An 18,316-nucleotide genomic window follows, 5' to 3' on the forward strand; every position below is an offset into this window, starting at 1 on the left:
GAAAAACGAGATTAGCATGGACATATGTAGCTCCTGCATTATCACAAGATATAACTGGAGTAGCAACATATGACAAGCCTAACTCTTGAAATAGAATACCCAACCATAAGACCTCAGTTGTTGCGCAGGCAACAGCTCGGCATTCGCCTCCATGGAGGATTGTGCTCATGTACATTGTTTCCGAGATGTCCAGGAGATAGGATTCTTCCCAAGGTACACAATATGTCAAAATATAATCATCTTGATCAAGAGCCCAATCTGCATCAGAGAAAGCATGGAGTTGGAGTGGAGAGTCTTTGTGAAGAACTAAGCCCATATTTAATGTGCCATTTAAGTATCATAGAAGGCGCTTCAAGGCAATCATATGATCATCGGTTGCACGGTGCATGTACTGAGCTAATTTATTTACTATAAAGGCAATATCTGGTCGAGTTAAGCTAAGATACTGCAAACTATCAATCAATGCACAAAACTCGGCGGGATCTGGAATAGATATGCCTGTCAATGTGAGTGGAGGGTGAGTGGCTTGAGGAGTTGCAACATGTTTAGAATCATCCATTTTAGCTCTGCATAGAATATCAGAAAATATATTTGTTTTGACTTAAGAACAAGCCATTGGGATGAGGAACAACTTCAACTCTAAGAAAATAAAAGAGTGTGCCCAAATCATTAAGAGAAAAACGAGATGAGAAGTTTCTTATGAAAGCTTCAAGAATAGATGGATCATTACTTTTAACTATTATATCATCAACGTATACCAGGAGATATATAATGGAGCCATTTGAATAAAGAGTAAACAAAGAAGAATCTGAAACTGATTTTTTGAATCTCGTCTAAAACAAAAAAATTCACAACTCGTGATACCAGGCCCTTGGGGCTTGCTTAAGTCTATATAGAGCCTTATTCAATTTGCACACATAATTCGGATGAACAAAGTCACTGTACCCTGGAGGTTGAGATATGTAAACTTCATCTGTGAAAGTACCCTGCAAAAAAGCATTGTTAATGTCAAGTTGCCGTAGAGGCCAACCTTGACTCACAGCAAGAGACAAAATCAATCGCAGAGTAGCTCGCTTAACAACGGGACTGAAAGTCTCCTTGTAATCAAGACATGTGCATTGATGGAAACCCCTAGCTACAAACGGGCTTTGTACCAAATAATCTTTCCATTTGAGTCGCGTTTGATGCGAAAAATCCATTTACATCCAACAACATTGAGATACAAAGGGTGAAACAAGATTCCAAGTTTTGTTTCGAACAAGGGCATTCAATTCAACATCCATCGCTTGTCTCCACACTAGACTTTTAAGGGATTGGGTGATTGTTTTTGGAATAGACTTAGAATGAGTTACCTGAGCATGAAGGGTAAGTTTAGTGATGAGTTGGCTGATATTGTTTCGGAGAGGAGTGGTCATTGGGTGACTGGCAAATTGGAGAGGAAGGTGGAGATGGAGAGGAAGAATTTGAGGATGAGGACTTTGTAGTAGCCGTAGTGGAATGAAAATATGAATTTTGGTTTGGGAAAACAGTCGTGTGTTGTAAATTGTCAGTATATAAAATGAATAATTTGATATCGATTATGTATTTTGTCCACTATTATTACTTCTTGAGAACTATAGCCTTACAAAGTACACTTTTTACCCAAAAAGTTGACCTCAAACTTCATATCTCTAAGTAACTTACTCACTGGCATCAAATTATATTTGAAGTGCGGTACATAGATTACATTCTGTAACTTGAAACCATACTTAAATATCATACCTCTTGTATGAGTAACTTTCTGCACTAAACCTCAAGCAAATAAACATTTCGAGGAACATATAGTTTTGCAAAATTTTGCATTTTCTCACAAAGCTTTACTTTCATGTGTGATGTAGCTCCAGAATCAACTATCCAGGACAAGTCTAATGCATTATGACAAGCCAAAGTAGAGGTGTGCTTACACAAGCACCAGCAAAACAAGAGAAGTTTAATGGACCTGAATCTCGAACCACTTTCCTTTTCAAAATCTTGTTGACCTCTCTTTGAACAATTTGCTTCATCCGAATCTGAATTTGTGACATTGAGTGGTGTTTGAGTGTCCTGAGTCAAATTATCTTATTTAAATTTGTAGCCTTTGGACTAGTCAGGATAACCTTTGAGATAAAAACACTCGAATTTCTCATGATCTTCCTTTTTACAATGATGACAGAACTTATCTTCTTTCCTTTTAAATCTTGTCTTATAGTTATACTTGTAATTTTGTTTGACATTTTGCAGCTGAGATTTTTGACCTCCAATAGTAACATTCACAAAATGTGTTTGCACTTTAACATAAACATCTTATTGCTTCTCAATGCGTTGTAACATTGAATAAGCTCGATTAACTGTAAACAGGTGATCCATAAGAAAACTGCACTAACGACTCTTCTTGACACTTTTCATGTGCGATCTTGAAAGATTCTCCACATTTACAAGAAACAGTAGACTTCAAAGCAACATATGCATCCTACATCCATTTAATCTTGTTAAACAAACTGAACAAAACACAGATTCCCCTGATTAACTACATATATCTCTCTTCTAAGATGAAAAATCAACGGACTTTACTTTCTTCATATCTTTGTTCTATCTCCTTCCACAGATAGTAAGAAGATGGAACATGTAACACCCTGGTTCAATACCATGTAGATATTGTCCGCTTTGGTTCAATTCCAACACATTGGGCCTCACGGTTTTAAAACACGTCTACATGTATTGGACCAGGGTGTTACAATTGGTATCAGAGCCGACTCTCCACGTACAATGTGTGGTTCGGGGATGAACCAAGCGGAAGTTGGTGGGCCTGTAACGACCCGGTTCGGAGTGGGTGGTGCCGGGGTAGAAGGCCTGAGCAAGGAGCGGCCCTAAGGGATGGCGATGGGGACAGGAATGAACTGAATCCCACATCGGAAACGGAGAGGGAGTGATTGAGACTTATAAGTAAGATGTGAATCCAATACATGGAGATGCGTTTTAAAGCCGTGAGGCCTTCATTGTTTAGAATGAAATTAGTTTTATGTTTCGCACTTAAAGCAAGTAACGTAGTTTCCCAGAAATATTGTTTTTTCTTTCAGCGGATAACAGAGCTAATAAGAACAAGATATGGATTATCAGGATTCTTGGAATTTTGTGTAGAAGAATATTGGTTACTAGACTAAAGTTCATTGTCTTGCGACTCATCAACATTGGATCGATTCTCATTGTTCTTCGATCCTTTGCTCTGATTTCAATTGTTCTTCGTTGTGTGTTTGCAAAGCTTGCAAACTCTTCTTCTCGATGAACATTAACACCTAGTTCATGATGAAAATTGTGTAACAAATCTCTAGATCGATAGCTAGACTCTTTGATACCATGAAGAAAGATAAACAAATGAAGCTTTATTTCTTATAAATAAAAAAATTTATTGTACCATATCAATAAAGTCAATATGTCACGTTATCGAAATAAATATACCACGTCATCAAAACTATCACCCTTAGTCAAATTCTTTCTGCTAAATTGACAAAGCCACGTGGATTTTTTTTTTCTTTTTTTTTTCCCTAAACTTTATCTGAACCTGGTAACATTTTTCTAGTTTAACCCTGTTCAAATGAATTGCCATATGAATCAGCAAGGTGCAAGAAGCATTCAAGCAAGTGCATGAAACACCTTTAGAGGCCAATATGTCCAACACAAACCTAACCCCAAAACACAGCCAAAAGGCCCTACCAGAATATTCTGGCCTGCTATTCCAAACAAGAGGGGGAATATGTCTTAAGGTTTGAGTTCTGAGAAACAGTATATCCTTGGATTCCACATAATATTCCCATGAATTACTGATAGAAAGGAGATGCTTTCTTTACACCAAATTCCATGCTTCTTAAATCAATTATGAAACCATTTCATTTCAAGGCAACATATACAAATACATGAGTTATGTCTCAACTGTAACAATATGTTCTAAATTTCCTAAAACTAGAACATGATCACCCAAATGCATTACTCTTTTTCCTTCCTCATTTGCAATGCTAAGATGTTCACAAGGATCTACCAGCATTCTTGCTTCAGTTGATTTGTAAGAAACAGTATGTATACGGTCGAATCCAATAAGCTGCATTTGAGGAGTGCCTTTAGATACCTGTGGCATTTTAGAGAACAACATTACAACATGGCTTCCATCCATATCTCCAACATTTGTGACTGATATCTGCACGTAGAATCTCAGAGAATCGCAAGATTTCATCTCATCAATATATACATAACTGAGTCTTTCTCCTTCCTGGTGTAGTATTCTCTTCCTGGAATTAGGTGTCAACGATCCTGACAGACTCAACTTCCTTGGACCAGCCAAGAGCTTGTAAGTGTAATCAACATAGCTTAAGCCTTGACCAAACCCATAGACTCGATCTCCGGTGTAAAATCTGTATGTCCTTCCAGGATAACCGCGGAAAGGATCAGCTCGCATGTTCATGTCGTTCATTGGTATCTTGGTGAATGACTCAGGATACCAAGTCAATGGAAGTCTTCCACCTGAAATTCAACATGCAAACATCAGATAAAGTTCAGGATTAGAACACAAAATGTTTTTGGTGGTGCTTCAAGTTGAAACCACTGCATAGCATTTCAAATGAAAAGGTGCTATTGAAACCTGACTGATGTACTTTCTCACAATTTGTCATGTTGGTCCTCTACATTAATTTAGCAAATTTTGACCCATCTACTTCAATTTTTCGTAAATAGTGTGTATCACACACACGTGCAGCGCATGGTTAAACTAGGTCCTCCAATTGTGTAATGGTGCATTTAATTCAGAACCATGAATCAAGGGTCAGAGAATGAAATAGAGAATGAAATTTAAACCTGGATTATATTCTCCAAAGATGATGTCTGCAAGAGCTCTTGGACCAGCTTCACCAGGATAACCAATCCAAAGAATGGCAGCAATACATGGGTCTTGTTTGGCAAATGATATATCAAGCGGTCCTCCACCAGTAAGAACTAGAATTATGGGCTTCTTACTAGCTGCTGCAAGAGAAGATACCAGCTCCTTTTGTTTACCGGGTAACAGAAGACTAACTCGGTCATGGTCTTCAGTTTCTTGTGACAAATCAAGTCCAGCAACTACAATTACAAACTCAGCAGTTTCTGCTACACTTATTGCCTCATTAAATTGAGCGTCAGAATTACAAGAAACATTAGGGCAACCAACTGCATAAGATGTCTCGCTTATATAGGTTTTAAGTCCATCAAAAAGGCTTTGTGGATAACATGAATATCCTACAAAATTTAAGAAACTATCAGTTTCTCATAGCATATAAATTTTCAGAAAATGCATTAGAAGAAGTATTCATGAAAGTGGAATGATATCAATATAGCAGCGAAATTAACTACATATACAAGTCATACCTGTATAATCACCACCCAAATTGGTCGAATCGTTTGCAAGTGGACCAATAATAGCTAAGGAAAGAACAGCTTTCTTATCCAAAGGCAGAAACTTCTTATCATTTTTTAAAAGCACAATCCCCTGCCTTGCTGCTTCAAGTGCTAATGTCTTATGTGCTTCAGTGCATACATCTCCTGGTCCCAGTTTACCAAACCGTCCTTTTATAGGGTGACCGTCAAATAGCCCCAATCGAAGTTGAACTGAGAAAAGATTGAAAAGAGCTCTGTCTATATCCTCTTCTTGCAACTTACCTTCATTAATTGCCGATTGAGCATTGCGAATCACATATGTGCCACAGTTAATATCCATACCTGCATACAAGAACTCCTTGTCACAATTTGCATTTGTGGCTAAAGATTGTGGCCAAGTTCAAAACAAACAAGAGAGAATTATACATGCCTGCTTTAAGAGCAATAGCAACTGCATCAGCAGGGCTTTTTGAGTAATTCTGATACTCGAAAATTGTGGCTACCGCATCACAGTCTGAGACAATGTATCTGTATTTGTGAGAATTTCACTTTATTAATTCAATTCATATCATTTCACACAGTGAATGGTTTTTAAAGTCTTTACCCTTGAAAGCCCCATTCAGTTCGAGCTTTCTGTAAAAGATCCTCTCTTGCACATGCAGGCACTCCATTAACTTCATTATAGGAACACATTAAGCAGCTTGCTTTACCTTGTTGTACACAACTACGAAATGGAGGCTGATATGTATCCTCTAAATCTTGTTCTGTAACCTACTTAGCAATGATAAATTAATAATAAAGATCCAATTTTGTGGACATTGCAACTGAGAATGCTCAACACAATGTAAATTTAGGGATTAAAAATGTGTTTTGTTTTGCCTAATAAATATTCTGAAAGAATGTAACTTTACTCAAAATTTTCTGATAAAACATATATTAAAGAAGCCTATGAATTAGAAATCTTACCACAGCATTGAAGGAATATCTACTGAAATTGCCCCATTTTTCAAGGTCATAAGCAGTTAAATGCTTACAACAAGCAGATAACATAAGGTCATCATCACCCATACCATCTTCTCTCAAAACTCTCTTCCCTCCAAATCCATATCTACTTCTACGATCAACACTTTTCTTCTTCCAATTCCCACCTTGGAAACCCTTAACAAACTCAATAGCATAAGCAGAAGCAAGCATAGGATCCTCACCAGGAGTTTCTTGGCCTCTCCCCCATCTAGGGTCCCTAAAGATATTAACATTTGGTGCCCAAAATGTCAAGCCAGCTTGGCCTAAATTATACATGGCTCTAGCCTCAACAGCAATTGATGATCCAATTAAGAACCAAAGTGTCCTATTAAAAGCAGCAGCAGTAAGAATAACTTGAGGGAAAGCAGTAGCTGAAGAAATTGGTCCATTACTGAAAGAAACACCAGGGCCATTGGTGGCAATTCCATGGAGAGATTCAGACCACCATTCATAATTAGGGATTCCAAGTCTAGGAATGGAAGATGCATTATCAGAAAGGAATAGGATCTTTTCTTGAAGGGTGAGGAGAGAGATGAGAGAGTGAGCTCTTGTGGGTATAGATAGGGATTGATTACAAAATGGGTAGGAGTTATAGTGAGGTGGGTGACATGGAAACTGAAGGATTTCTGATTTGGAGATGGAGAGTTGGAGAAACAGTAAGATGAAGAAGATGAGAGTGTTTGACATTAGTGTTGGAAGTTAGTTAAAGAAATTAGGGAATTGTTTTGGGAATTTTCAACTTTGATAGGAAATTGGGAATTGGATTCATTTTTCTCACTACTTATGTCACATTACTAATAATAATAATAATAGTATTAAACTTTTCTAAATAAATTGACATATGTATTTTATCATTACTATCAAATAATAGAAGGAAATTAATATCAAATAACAATAAATAATAATAAACCATAAGCAAGCAAAAAGCAATTTAGGCCACTCTTGCTATTCTTGCTCTTTCTCCTTCTATTCATGCTTTTCCCGGGCATTGCTGTCTCACTTCACGCTAGAAAAGCACCTTCCTTCGGCTCCTCCAGCGCATAGTAACTTACGCTCAAAAATAGCACGCTCTATCCCCAGCACGAGGGTAACGGACTCTATAACCTGCTATAGGTTTACTATAAGGTTCTCCTACAGCGCTGACTGACTCTCTCGCGCTTGCTCTAGCTGGTTTACCCCAATCCGTACCTTATTCTTACTATAGCTCGAGGGTTTTCGGGATAGATGACTGAAAATCCTACTTAGAGATCGCAACTATAGTCAGAGTTGGAGTTCCCATCCGTCGAGGCCTCATTTTACCTGCCAATTACGGTGGATCCGTCGGATTTCAATCTCCATTAAATTAGTTATACTATACATACATAGTTTTTTCACTAGGGGTTTTTACCGAATTGTTCACAAGCCCGTCAGAAGCAACCTCAGCAGAAAGCCACTCTTCCAGAGTCTCGTCCATCGTGCTTAGCTTAGGCGACTATTTAATAGCCTTTAGATCTTCCTGTGAGTTAGGCCGAATACTCGACTATATAGGATAGGCTAGGTTGGTTATTTCCTCTGTTCTTTTTTATATACACTAAACCTAAAGTCTTGGTTTCAATGACTCCCCAAGCCATGACCTATTTGATCCTTCAGAACCAGCTTCAGCATTCTGTGAAGATCAAATGGAGTGGAGCGAAGGAGGATAAATAGCAGCTTTGGAGAGCCTTAAAGACGGATGGAAAACAAGAGTTTCTTTCTCTCCCGCGTTTACTAGAATAGCTTGTTCTGTTGTTTGTCACTTAATTTTAATTCAATTCAATTCGGTAATTTATCATTACTTATTATAATTATAATTATTTTATTATTATTATTAGAATCATTATTATTTTTAGTAAAGTTGAGTTTACTTAATTTCGGTCAAAAAAACAGAACCTTACTCGTAAAGTTCAAAATAGTGTACTCCCTCCATTCTCAAATAAGTGTCGTTTTAGAATTTTCACACAAATTAAGAAACATAATTAATATGCACTTAAATTAATAAATTAACATTGATTAACTAAATAAAAATTCTCTCTCCTATAATGATTGGAAAGTAAACTTTGAAAACCGAAAAAACACATGAATCAAGACAAAATTTAAATGCTTAGACCAAAAATCTATACTAAATTTTATTGAAAAACGAAAACGACACTTAAAAAGGAACAAAAACAATTATCTAAAACACACTTATTTGAGAATGGAGGGAGTAATATTTTCTTAATGTTTACAAGTTTCCAATTTCACTCTTAATGTTTGAAAATTACATCAATTTTTAGTAATTATTAACTTAATGCTCTAGGAAATTATAAATATAGTTATTTCTGCTCCAAATATGTCTTATGTTTTCATTAATTATTAATGGATCAAAAAGACGCGTATACATAAAAAGAATCATAAAAATTATCGCGTATTATGCACTAGATTAAAGATACTATAAACATATGATATTTCTTTTATGCTTTTTGACGTGTATGTATTTTTTATTATCAATTGTTGATGTGAAAATAATGAGATTAATGATTATATAAAGTATCTTGTAGTTATAGTAAAATTGGTCCAACATGCAAATCTTTTATATATAACTGCATTATTTATAATATTAGAAGTAAAATTGTTATTGATTATCCGTTGAGCATGTTTTTGACATCTTATCTCTAATACCATTTATCTCTAATAATGGTGATGATGATGAATTTGTACACAATGATGCTTTTCGGTTTCTCAATCTAAATTTGCTCTCCATTATTCATTGCTTCAATAGCTTTTTGGTGATATTATCATACTTATTGGCTTTAGTTTTTATGCTGGATGCAAATTCTTTGTTGTAGCATTTTTTTTTTTTTTTTGATAAATGTTGTAGCACATTTTAATTGAGGAAGAAGAGAGAAAAAAAAGGAGAGAGAGTAAGAGACAAAGTGAGAATGAGAGAAATAGAGAAAAAATAAATAAATTATATATATATATATATATATATTTGATTTTTTAAAAAATAAAATGAAAAAATTGAATTGGGATTCTCATAAGCAAATTGACAGCATTAATAAAAAAAACTTTGTAATTTTATAATCATCATAATTACAAAGTAAATTTACAAAATTGGCCTAATGATAGACTAATTTATATTTTTAAACTCATTTAGATATATGCTATTAAATTAGATTTTTTTAATATATTTTCCTAAAAATACCCTTATTCACATAAACTATTCACCTACTTTGTGAACCTGCTGACCAAGTCTCAATTCTGATAATCTAGCACATGATTTTAAAACACTCGACAGGGTGTGGAGATCAATAGGCTTTCTTATATCAAAGTGTCGATAAAGGAGTTTTTTTATACCCATCTTCTTGAATGCGTGATTGTAGTTTCTGACAAAATTTCGAAGGCAAACTAATGAAATGTCATGGGTTCATCCAACCCCAAGCTATGGTGGTTCATGGCATTCAATATGTCGCCATGTTAATCTGAAATGACGGTTAAGCCAGGCTGTTGAGACACGTGCGTCCGGATAAAATCCATAAACCATGCCCAGCTAGATTTGTTCTTGCTTTGAACAATTGCGACTGAGATTAGAAGTCTTCATTTTAGCTAGGAACTGTTGTTGTGTATTGACTACATCCGACTTCAAACGGTAAGCTAAATTGGTGGGTAGATTGACTACTGCCACCTCCACCTTCACCTTCATTGTGAATTAGCACAACTTCATTAGTGGAAAATGAAGTCATGCTATATTGGTATTGAACATTATTATTCCAATTTTAAGTTTTTGTATCGTTTGACTAACCATAATTTGACATTGGAAAATACCTTGGAATTGATCACTAGGTTGGCAATCTAGCACTAAAATTTTTGACAGTGGCTAATAGCTCGTTCCAACTATTGATGGCCTTTTAATGTTCCGTGTATTTCCATAACCGATCTGAGTATTCACAAACTCATTGTATATAGGAAACATATTTGATGTCGTTGCTTGTTTGTTACTCTTTCAATATGAAGAAATAATTAACTCTACTATGTTGCTCAAGTTATCGTAAATGAATTCAACATCATCGTCATTAGATATAATCATATGGGAGAATGACAATGATGATTTTTTTTTTGATGATAATGCTAATATTTCATTAAATAAGAAGAAGATTGATAGTACAGCAAGAAAGCAGTAAGGTACAACACCTCACATAAGTATAGGCAATGCCTAATACATGATCCACTAAGGTAATAACATGACTACAAAAAGCAAAAAAAACCATAAAAGGTACCACTCGCATAAATAACAACAGATAAGTCATATATTTCTCAAAACTCCAAGTTCGCAGCAAAGCATTTATAGTCCATTCTCTAACATTAGAACCATTCTGAACCTTCGGATCTAAGTCCCTTCTTTCGCAATCCCGTAGATCTAGTGGTCTACGGATAAGATCTACCTTTTCCGCTCTTGCTACAACAGAAAAGGTTACAAATGAAAAGATTACGAACAACAAATGCAGTTCAAACGGAGTTAGAGATCTGAAAAAATATATGAAATCCAACTAAATAACAACTATCAAAGTAAAATTAGGAAAGCATAAAAGAAGGGGGCTTCCTTCTTCCTCCTCAACGGTTTAAGGAACTGGTGAAAGGAATAGCAAAAGGTTTGCAAAGAAAGGGGATGAAAAGGAAAAAGAAATGGAGAGGGCAGGAAAGAAGGGGGGTGACACAAAGAAAGGGGGTGAAAAGGAAAAAGAACAAGGGGGAGGGCAGGGAAGGAGGGGGCAGCGGAAGTGTTGAGGAAGGACCTAGAGAGAAGGCATAGCTTCTCTCACTAGGTCTTTTCTACGAGTTTGCCAACAAGTCCATCTCTTACAAAGAAAAAAAAAATCTTACTATTGTCTAATTCAATAGTTATTACAATATTAGATAAAAGTTCGGTAAGTAATGGTTTATTTCTGAATTTTAGCCGTTTACTTGCTGTAGATGTGGTAGACCAATTATATTTAAAACTCAAGCCACTAAAATTCATATTCCTGCACAAATTTACGATATAATTAATATATCTTATCACTATATAGTACCTACATATAAAATGATATTTCTTCTATCAAAATTGTTATTATGAAGCATATTACAAAAATACATAAACAAATAAATTAGTATAATCAATTTTGATAAATTAGTAAACTTTTTTTAAAATAATTGCTTGGTTACTTAAAAATAATAAAGAAGAAACCTCATCTCACCCCATAACCATGATTTCTCCCATTATAGATAGAGTCTCAACCACTAGTAAAAAGTTTAGGCTTAATATCACTACACATATACTAGCATTTTTATTTAGAAATTTCATATAAACTAACATTTATACTATTATTAATATCACTACACATATACTAGCATTTTTTTTTATCTAAAATAATTCTAACTATATATTCATAAATATTTCATATAAATATTCTACTCATTCATACACAATTTAAATATTTAAAATATTAATATACATATGTTTTTGTAGAACTTTTGAATGTAGTGTCAACAAATTCATGACCAAATCTTATCTCATAAATAAAACAACATATATGCACACATTTTTTTTTTATAATAATATGAGAATATAATCAACTTTATATAAAGTCATCACTGAATCATTTACCATCATTCACGGGATTTAATCCCGTAAATGAGTAGTCACTGCTCCCTTGATGGGAGCATCGAGCTTTATTGAAACTAGTAGCATGTCTACCGGTTAAAGAATTTGGATTCTGATTCTCATTATTGTCTTCTTTCTTTATCAAAAATGCGGAATCTGTGTCAGCTACATTCTGACACAGATTTGAAACCGGTAGTTTGGCTATCGGTTTTAAAGAAAAATAAAAATAAAATAAAATAAATTTGGTCAACTAAAAACTGGTAGCTAGTTTATTGGTTTGTTTACAAATTAAAATCGATAGAGACTATCAGTTCATCCTGGTTAACAGAAGCCTCACAATGGGCATTTTGCTTAACCAAACTAACTGGGGGCAAAATCTTAGTTTATTAAAGTTAGAAAATTCTTCCACAATTATAGAAAAAAAAAAACAAATTCCCAATATTAATTTGACAACTTGAAGATTAATAGCACTTCCCAATTATAAAAGATAATTCGTTATATTTCTTCGTACGTATTGTCTTATGTTTTTGTAATGTATTATTTATCTTTGAATTTGTTTAAAATAATTTGTTAATTTCTGAAAGTGATATATTAGCTTCTTAACTTGATCAGAGTAATATATTTATCCCTGAATAATTTGCTTAAAGTATACGCATTTTAATTTATCAAAAATTTTATTAGTCTGTTATGTAAATTTTAGAAGATCAATATATTATTAAACGTTTTGAAATTATGAGTAGACAATTGACTTTTTGTAAATAAGTATAGAAGTCTAGAAATAAAACTTATTTATAATAAGAAAATTCTTTATCTAAAAAAAGAATTCAAATAGTATAAATTTTTTTTGGAAAATTTACATAGAAATTTATATTTAAAAAAATTCTCTATAATTATGTCAAATAATAATTTAAAAGCTTAATACATAATTTGCCTTCTGAATTTGTCCAAAAAACTTGATTGGTCTCCTGAACTTTCAAAGTGTTCTAATAGCCCATTTAACTTATATAAAATGTTCATTTAGCCCCTTGAACCTACGCAAAATGTAATCAATTGATCACTCGGTTGCAAAAAAAAAAAAGTAAGTTAAATATGAAAGATGTATTGCATGTATCTTAAAAAGGAGTAAAACAACCAAAATCGGGGTATACGATTTTAATATTAGCGAATAGAAGTTTTATAGTTGAACAAGTAATAATTTTTTTTAATCTATTTTTGAATTATGTAATAACATTCTAAGATGTGTGGACTATATCTTCCGCATTTAATTTACTTTTTTTCTTTGCAACCGAGTAATTAATTGATTACATTTTATGCAAGTTAAAGGGGCTAATTGAATATTTTATTCAAGTTGAGGGGGCTATTGAGACACTTTGAAAGTTTAAGGGATCAATCAAGCTTTTTGGATAAATTAAATTAGAACATATAATCATATTTTATTTGTGATATATAGAAAATAGTGACATATCAAGAATTAAGTTTTATAGTATGATTTAGTTATAATTTTATAATTAAATATAATGATGGGAAATTTACATATAAATTCATATTTAAAAACTATCTACAATTATTTCAAGTCATGATTTTAATTATGTCAAATTAATAAAATCATTAATTTTAATATATTTTAAAGATTAGAGTTTATAAATTAAGAATTTAAAATATATTATCTAAAGCTTAAAATTTATGAATTGGGATTTATAATTTTTAAATTAGACCGTAAAAATTTTATTTGTTATATATAAAAAATAGTAACATGTTAAAAATTAAATTTGATAATACGATTTATTTATTTATTTGTAATTTTATAGGTAATTATTTTTTTTTATAGGTAATTATTATATTTAGGTAAACCTCTGATTTTTACTTAACTAGCCCAACTTTTTTACTAAACTAGGAAGCTTGTGGGGCCACAAGCCCAACCTTCTACTTTATTGGCCCAATTGCAATGTCTATTATCTCCGCCTATTACTGGGCGGGCCTATAATATATACTTACTCCATTCTTAAAAAAGAAAAAATAGTTTTCATATTTCTATTTTCTAGCTTTCAAATTATAATATTTCTTATTATAGTTAATTTTTTAGTTTCTCAATACAACCCTATTTAATGTAAATTATTATCAATACACTATGAAATTTTTTATTAAATTATGCTTTAAACAATATAATTTACCAATAATTATTAAAAAAAATTGATAGAATAATTATTAAATTTTTTAAATAAGGATGTAATAGAAAAGTTATGTGCAAAGAAATATTCTAAACTATCCTACAATATTTTCTTAAACTACATACAAGCTGAAAGTGCACTATCTTATTTGGCATGGGAATATTTTACTTTTAAAACTAAAAATAGTATATTTACAATTAAATTAGTAATTGAACAATTAATTAATAAAATGAACTTTAATTGAGAGATTGAGCAAACTTCAAATTGATTAATCAGATTTAATTATAAAAAATGTAAGAATATTCTCTTATGAAACACATTCCTGCATATCAAACAAAGCTATTGTATAACCAAGTTAAATTAAATTTTTTTATAGAAAAAAGAAATAAAAAAAAAGTCAGAAATGTGGTGGATTGTTATGGTTGTTTTACTTGCACAAGAATCTTAGATGTTGAATTTGTGGGTAAGCTTGTCTTACATGTTGGATTTAATTGACTTCAACCAAAATGTTAAATTATAAGAATCTACAACCAAAAGGATATTTTAAGATTTATGCAGATGCCAATAGACCATGGTTATATTATATTATGAACTATTTTATTCATCAATGTTTGGTCACATTGTATATATGCCTAAATAACTCCCCTAATTGATTCAATTTTCAACAAGTTTAGCAATTTTTATTTTTATTTTAGAATCTTAATAAATGGTTTTAACTAATATATATGTTGTTGCCTAAACACTTGTAGATTTTTAAGGGGATCAATTATTGAGAGCTTGATGATACTAATGATGCTAATGGTGAGATTAATAGCTTGGAGGTATTAATTGTGAGTTTAATAACTTTAGAGTAACCATCAACGTTGTTTTGATAAGAGTATTAGTCGTGAGATTAATAACTTTAGGGTGGTCGTCAATATTGTTTTGAGTAAGGTATTTTTATTTAAAGAAAAGAAAAAATTTATTCATCACTTCTCAAAACTGATACAAGAAATGGAAGGGATAAAGCATTTCAATTTCCGTAATCTGATATAGAATCGGTCGTTCTAAAATATGAGCTACTAGATTCATAGATCTTTTGACAAACCGAACACAACAGTTATAAATTCTCTTATAAGGGATTTATAGTCAGAAACAATAAGGTCTAACATAGAATTCAAATTCTCTTGATTATTGGTAGCATTGACTAAAAGTTGATAATCTGATTCTAGAATGACATTTTGAAAGCCATTATCCTTCAACCAGCTCAAAGCTTCCCAGACACTGAGGCCCTCAGCGATAAGCACATCATACATAAAAGGCAGACTACTATTTCAAGCGTGAATAAAACCAACAGTCTTTTAACATAAAATCATAGCTAACTCGTTGAGAAAGCGAAACAGAGCAGTGTTAACATTATGATTAAAGAGCCAAAAGGAGGTGGAAACCATTTAATTAAAGAAACTAGAGAGGACCATGAAGGACACATCAGTGACTGGTAGAGAGACCAGCAAGAAAGAAAAGTAGTAGCCGAACTACAAATCACACCAGCCAGTGAATGATGATTCTGCCAGACCACCTGATTTCTGTTTTGCCAAATCCCTCAACAGAGAACAGCCGCTTGTAAAATCAGAGGAATTTTTATGTTCCAAAATATGAGACTAGAAATCCACCAGATTAGAGAAAAGAGGACTAATATATCGCCTATAGGTGAAAAACTCTACACTTGTTTAGCAATCAAGTAAGCTATGTGATAAGCAGTTTCATCATAAACACCACAAAAAGGACAAACCTCATAGATAGGAACATAGCGTGATTTTAGAGCAGTTCTCGTAGGAAGACATGAAGAACTTGACCCTCAAATCAGATCCTTAACTTGAGGGAGGATTGTAATCTTGCAAAAAAAAAATTCCACAAACTAGAATTACTCTCACCTTACTGTTGAACTTGATTGGAGAGAAGCTTATATCCCTCTTTGAGTGTGTAACGCCCTTTTTTTTTATCTCCTAGCCAATACCAAGCATCTGTACTAATTTGTCTACTCAAAGGAATTTGAAGGATCAGATTAATATCCCATGTGATGTTTTAACATTTTCTATTGTCATGTTTTAAAATTCACATCGGTGAACTTTTCAAGCCTTTCAGTATGGCTGACAAACGTTGCCCTGGTCTTGGTAGACGAGTAGCCTTTCGAGTTAATGTGTTCTTCTTGGACTTAGAACCATCTGTCTCCTATCTCAACCATTGTTCTAAAATTCAAGCATACAAGTTAGAATCAGAAAATATTATTAATTTAAACAAAACAGAAAACGAATAAATAATAAGCATAAACATTTTTTTTTTGTATTTTATAATTTTAGTTCAATCTATCTTAATATAAATTTTTGTTCGAAAGTCTGAAATTATATTTCGTTCGTGAAGGTATTCCAATCAAGATATTTCTTTACACCTTTTGGAAAATAAGAAAATAATTCTATCTTAAAGATTGTCGCAATATTAGTCCAAAATAGACATAAAATAAAACAAAAAACAAAAAAAAAATATTATTAGTGTGAAATTACTTAAAAATGGATTGAAATTAGAAAATTTATGTTAACCTTTTGACTAATTGAAACTCGGAAGGAATAGTCTGAGGCCTTATTATTTTTAAGACGTGTTTCTCTGCAATTTGTTATCTCATACAACATAAATGTGGGGGAAAATGATCCAGGTGTAGAATTTATCACCGGAATAGAAACAAACATCAAACATTGGAAAAAACTAAAAGTTTTGAGACTAAAAAGAAATTAAGTAAAAGATAAATTTAGAAAAGTACATGAATAATTATTTCACTTATTGTTTTGTACACATCAATCCAAGAAAGAAATCCAAAAGCTAGATATATAGGCAAAGGCAACGTTTTGGATTAATTTCCAGAAAAAGCAACGCTTCCAAAACGTTGCAATTGTTTGAATTCCAATTTCTAAATAACAAACTCCCAAACGAAAAAGGCAATGGTTTTTCAGACTAAGGCAACATCTCCATAATGTTGTAAGAGTTTGGATTCCAACTTTCAAATAACCAAAACCCAAACCGTTTTTTAATTTTTTAATTTATTAAAAAATTAAAGTTAAAATAATTATGTATTAATCTTTTATACAACATTTCTAAACCATTGGCTGTATTTTTAGTTAATCCATAATTTTGAGAGGCTATAGGATAGGAAGTATAATGGAGTATGATAAGAAACTCTGAAACATGTGTATAGCAGCCCTTAGGAAGGGCCCATAACATATGATATGACCAAGCTATGTATGGACCGTTGACAAACTAGGTCAGGTCCGGATTCAATCTGTTGCTTAAAAACACATCAATAATATAATATTCATCTATTGGACTTCACCTATGATACTAAGCTATTTCGCTGCTGCTTTTGATATAGTTGTTATTATTTTTTTAATTTTATCTTATGATTACATTATTCCTTAATTTGTTTTCTTTTCTGTGGCATGTGACAGGTAAGAAGTAGCCCTATCATATTTCCTTTTATTATTACTTATTTATCTTATGATTACTCTTAGGTCATGCAGCTTACATTACATGTCCCATAGCAACCTATAATCTATTCAACTATATATAAAAAGTATATAGTAACTTTTATATTGCATCCACATCATTTTATTTTATTATGTTGTTATATTATTTGTGTTTGTTTCATATATATATATATATATATATATAAGATTTTTTTTAATTCAAACAAATTGAATAAAAAAATTATACTTTGTAAAATAAAAAATGTTGCTTTTATGTGAAAAAAGAGTAGCGTTAGAGAATAGAAAGGCGTTGCTTTTGCTTTAAAATAGGGTTACATTTGTATAATAAAAAGTGTTGCACGTAATTGCAAAGTGTTGCTTTAACTTATTAAAGAAAGTTCCCTCATCGTGACAAGAAGACTTTTATTTTCTTAAAGGATTCATCATCAATATCTCTATAATTAAAAACCTTAGAGCTAAACCTTAATTTATCAGATTTTTATGTTGAAGATATGAGTATTAAAATTGTTTTATGTTGAAGATATGAGTATTAAAATTGTTACTGATAGATGTTTATG

The 18,316-nt window shown here is 32.4% G+C and overlaps 1 protein-coding gene across 1 annotated transcript; it reads right to left on the reverse strand.

Annotated features, from left to right (window-relative positions):
* Window positions 1-3,806: 3,806 nt before the first annotated feature.
* Window positions 3,807-7,195, reverse strand: LOC136231024 (probable beta-D-xylosidase 6). The gene is made up of 6 exons (XM_066020252.1): window positions 6,382-7,195; window positions 6,020-6,186; window positions 5,846-5,943; window positions 5,407-5,757; window positions 4,861-5,277; window positions 3,807-4,530 (listed from the first exon to the last, which is right to left on the reverse strand). The coding sequence occupies exons 1-6, from the start codon at window positions 7,123-7,125 to the stop codon at window positions 3,935-3,937; spliced, it is 2,373 nt and encodes a 790-aa protein (XP_065876324.1). The 5' UTR covers window positions 7,126-7,195; the 3' UTR covers window positions 3,807-3,934.
* Between the last annotated feature and the right edge of the window lie 11,121 nt (window positions 7,196-18,316).

Source organism: Euphorbia lathyris, chromosome 5, assembly GCF_963576675.1.
Source record: "Euphorbia lathyris chromosome 5, ddEupLath1.1, whole genome shotgun sequence".
NCBI classification, from domain to species: domain Eukaryota; kingdom Viridiplantae; phylum Streptophyta; class Magnoliopsida; order Malpighiales; family Euphorbiaceae; genus Euphorbia; species Euphorbia lathyris.

Bases quoted from the DNA above. Each gene is read 5' to 3' on its own strand.
- LOC136231024 (XM_066020252.1), bottom strand. From the start codon at position 7,125: ATGTCAAACACTCTCATCTTCTTCATCTTACTGTTTCTCCAACTCTCC. The intron at 6,187-6,381 runs GTAAGATTTCTA...ATTGCTAAGTAG, and splicing joins GATATTCCTTCAATGCTGTG to GTTACAGAACAAGATTTAGA. The intron at 4,531-4,860 runs GTTTAAATTTCA...GTTGAATTTCAG, and splicing joins CTTTGGAGAATATAATCCAG to GTGGAAGACTTCCATTGACT.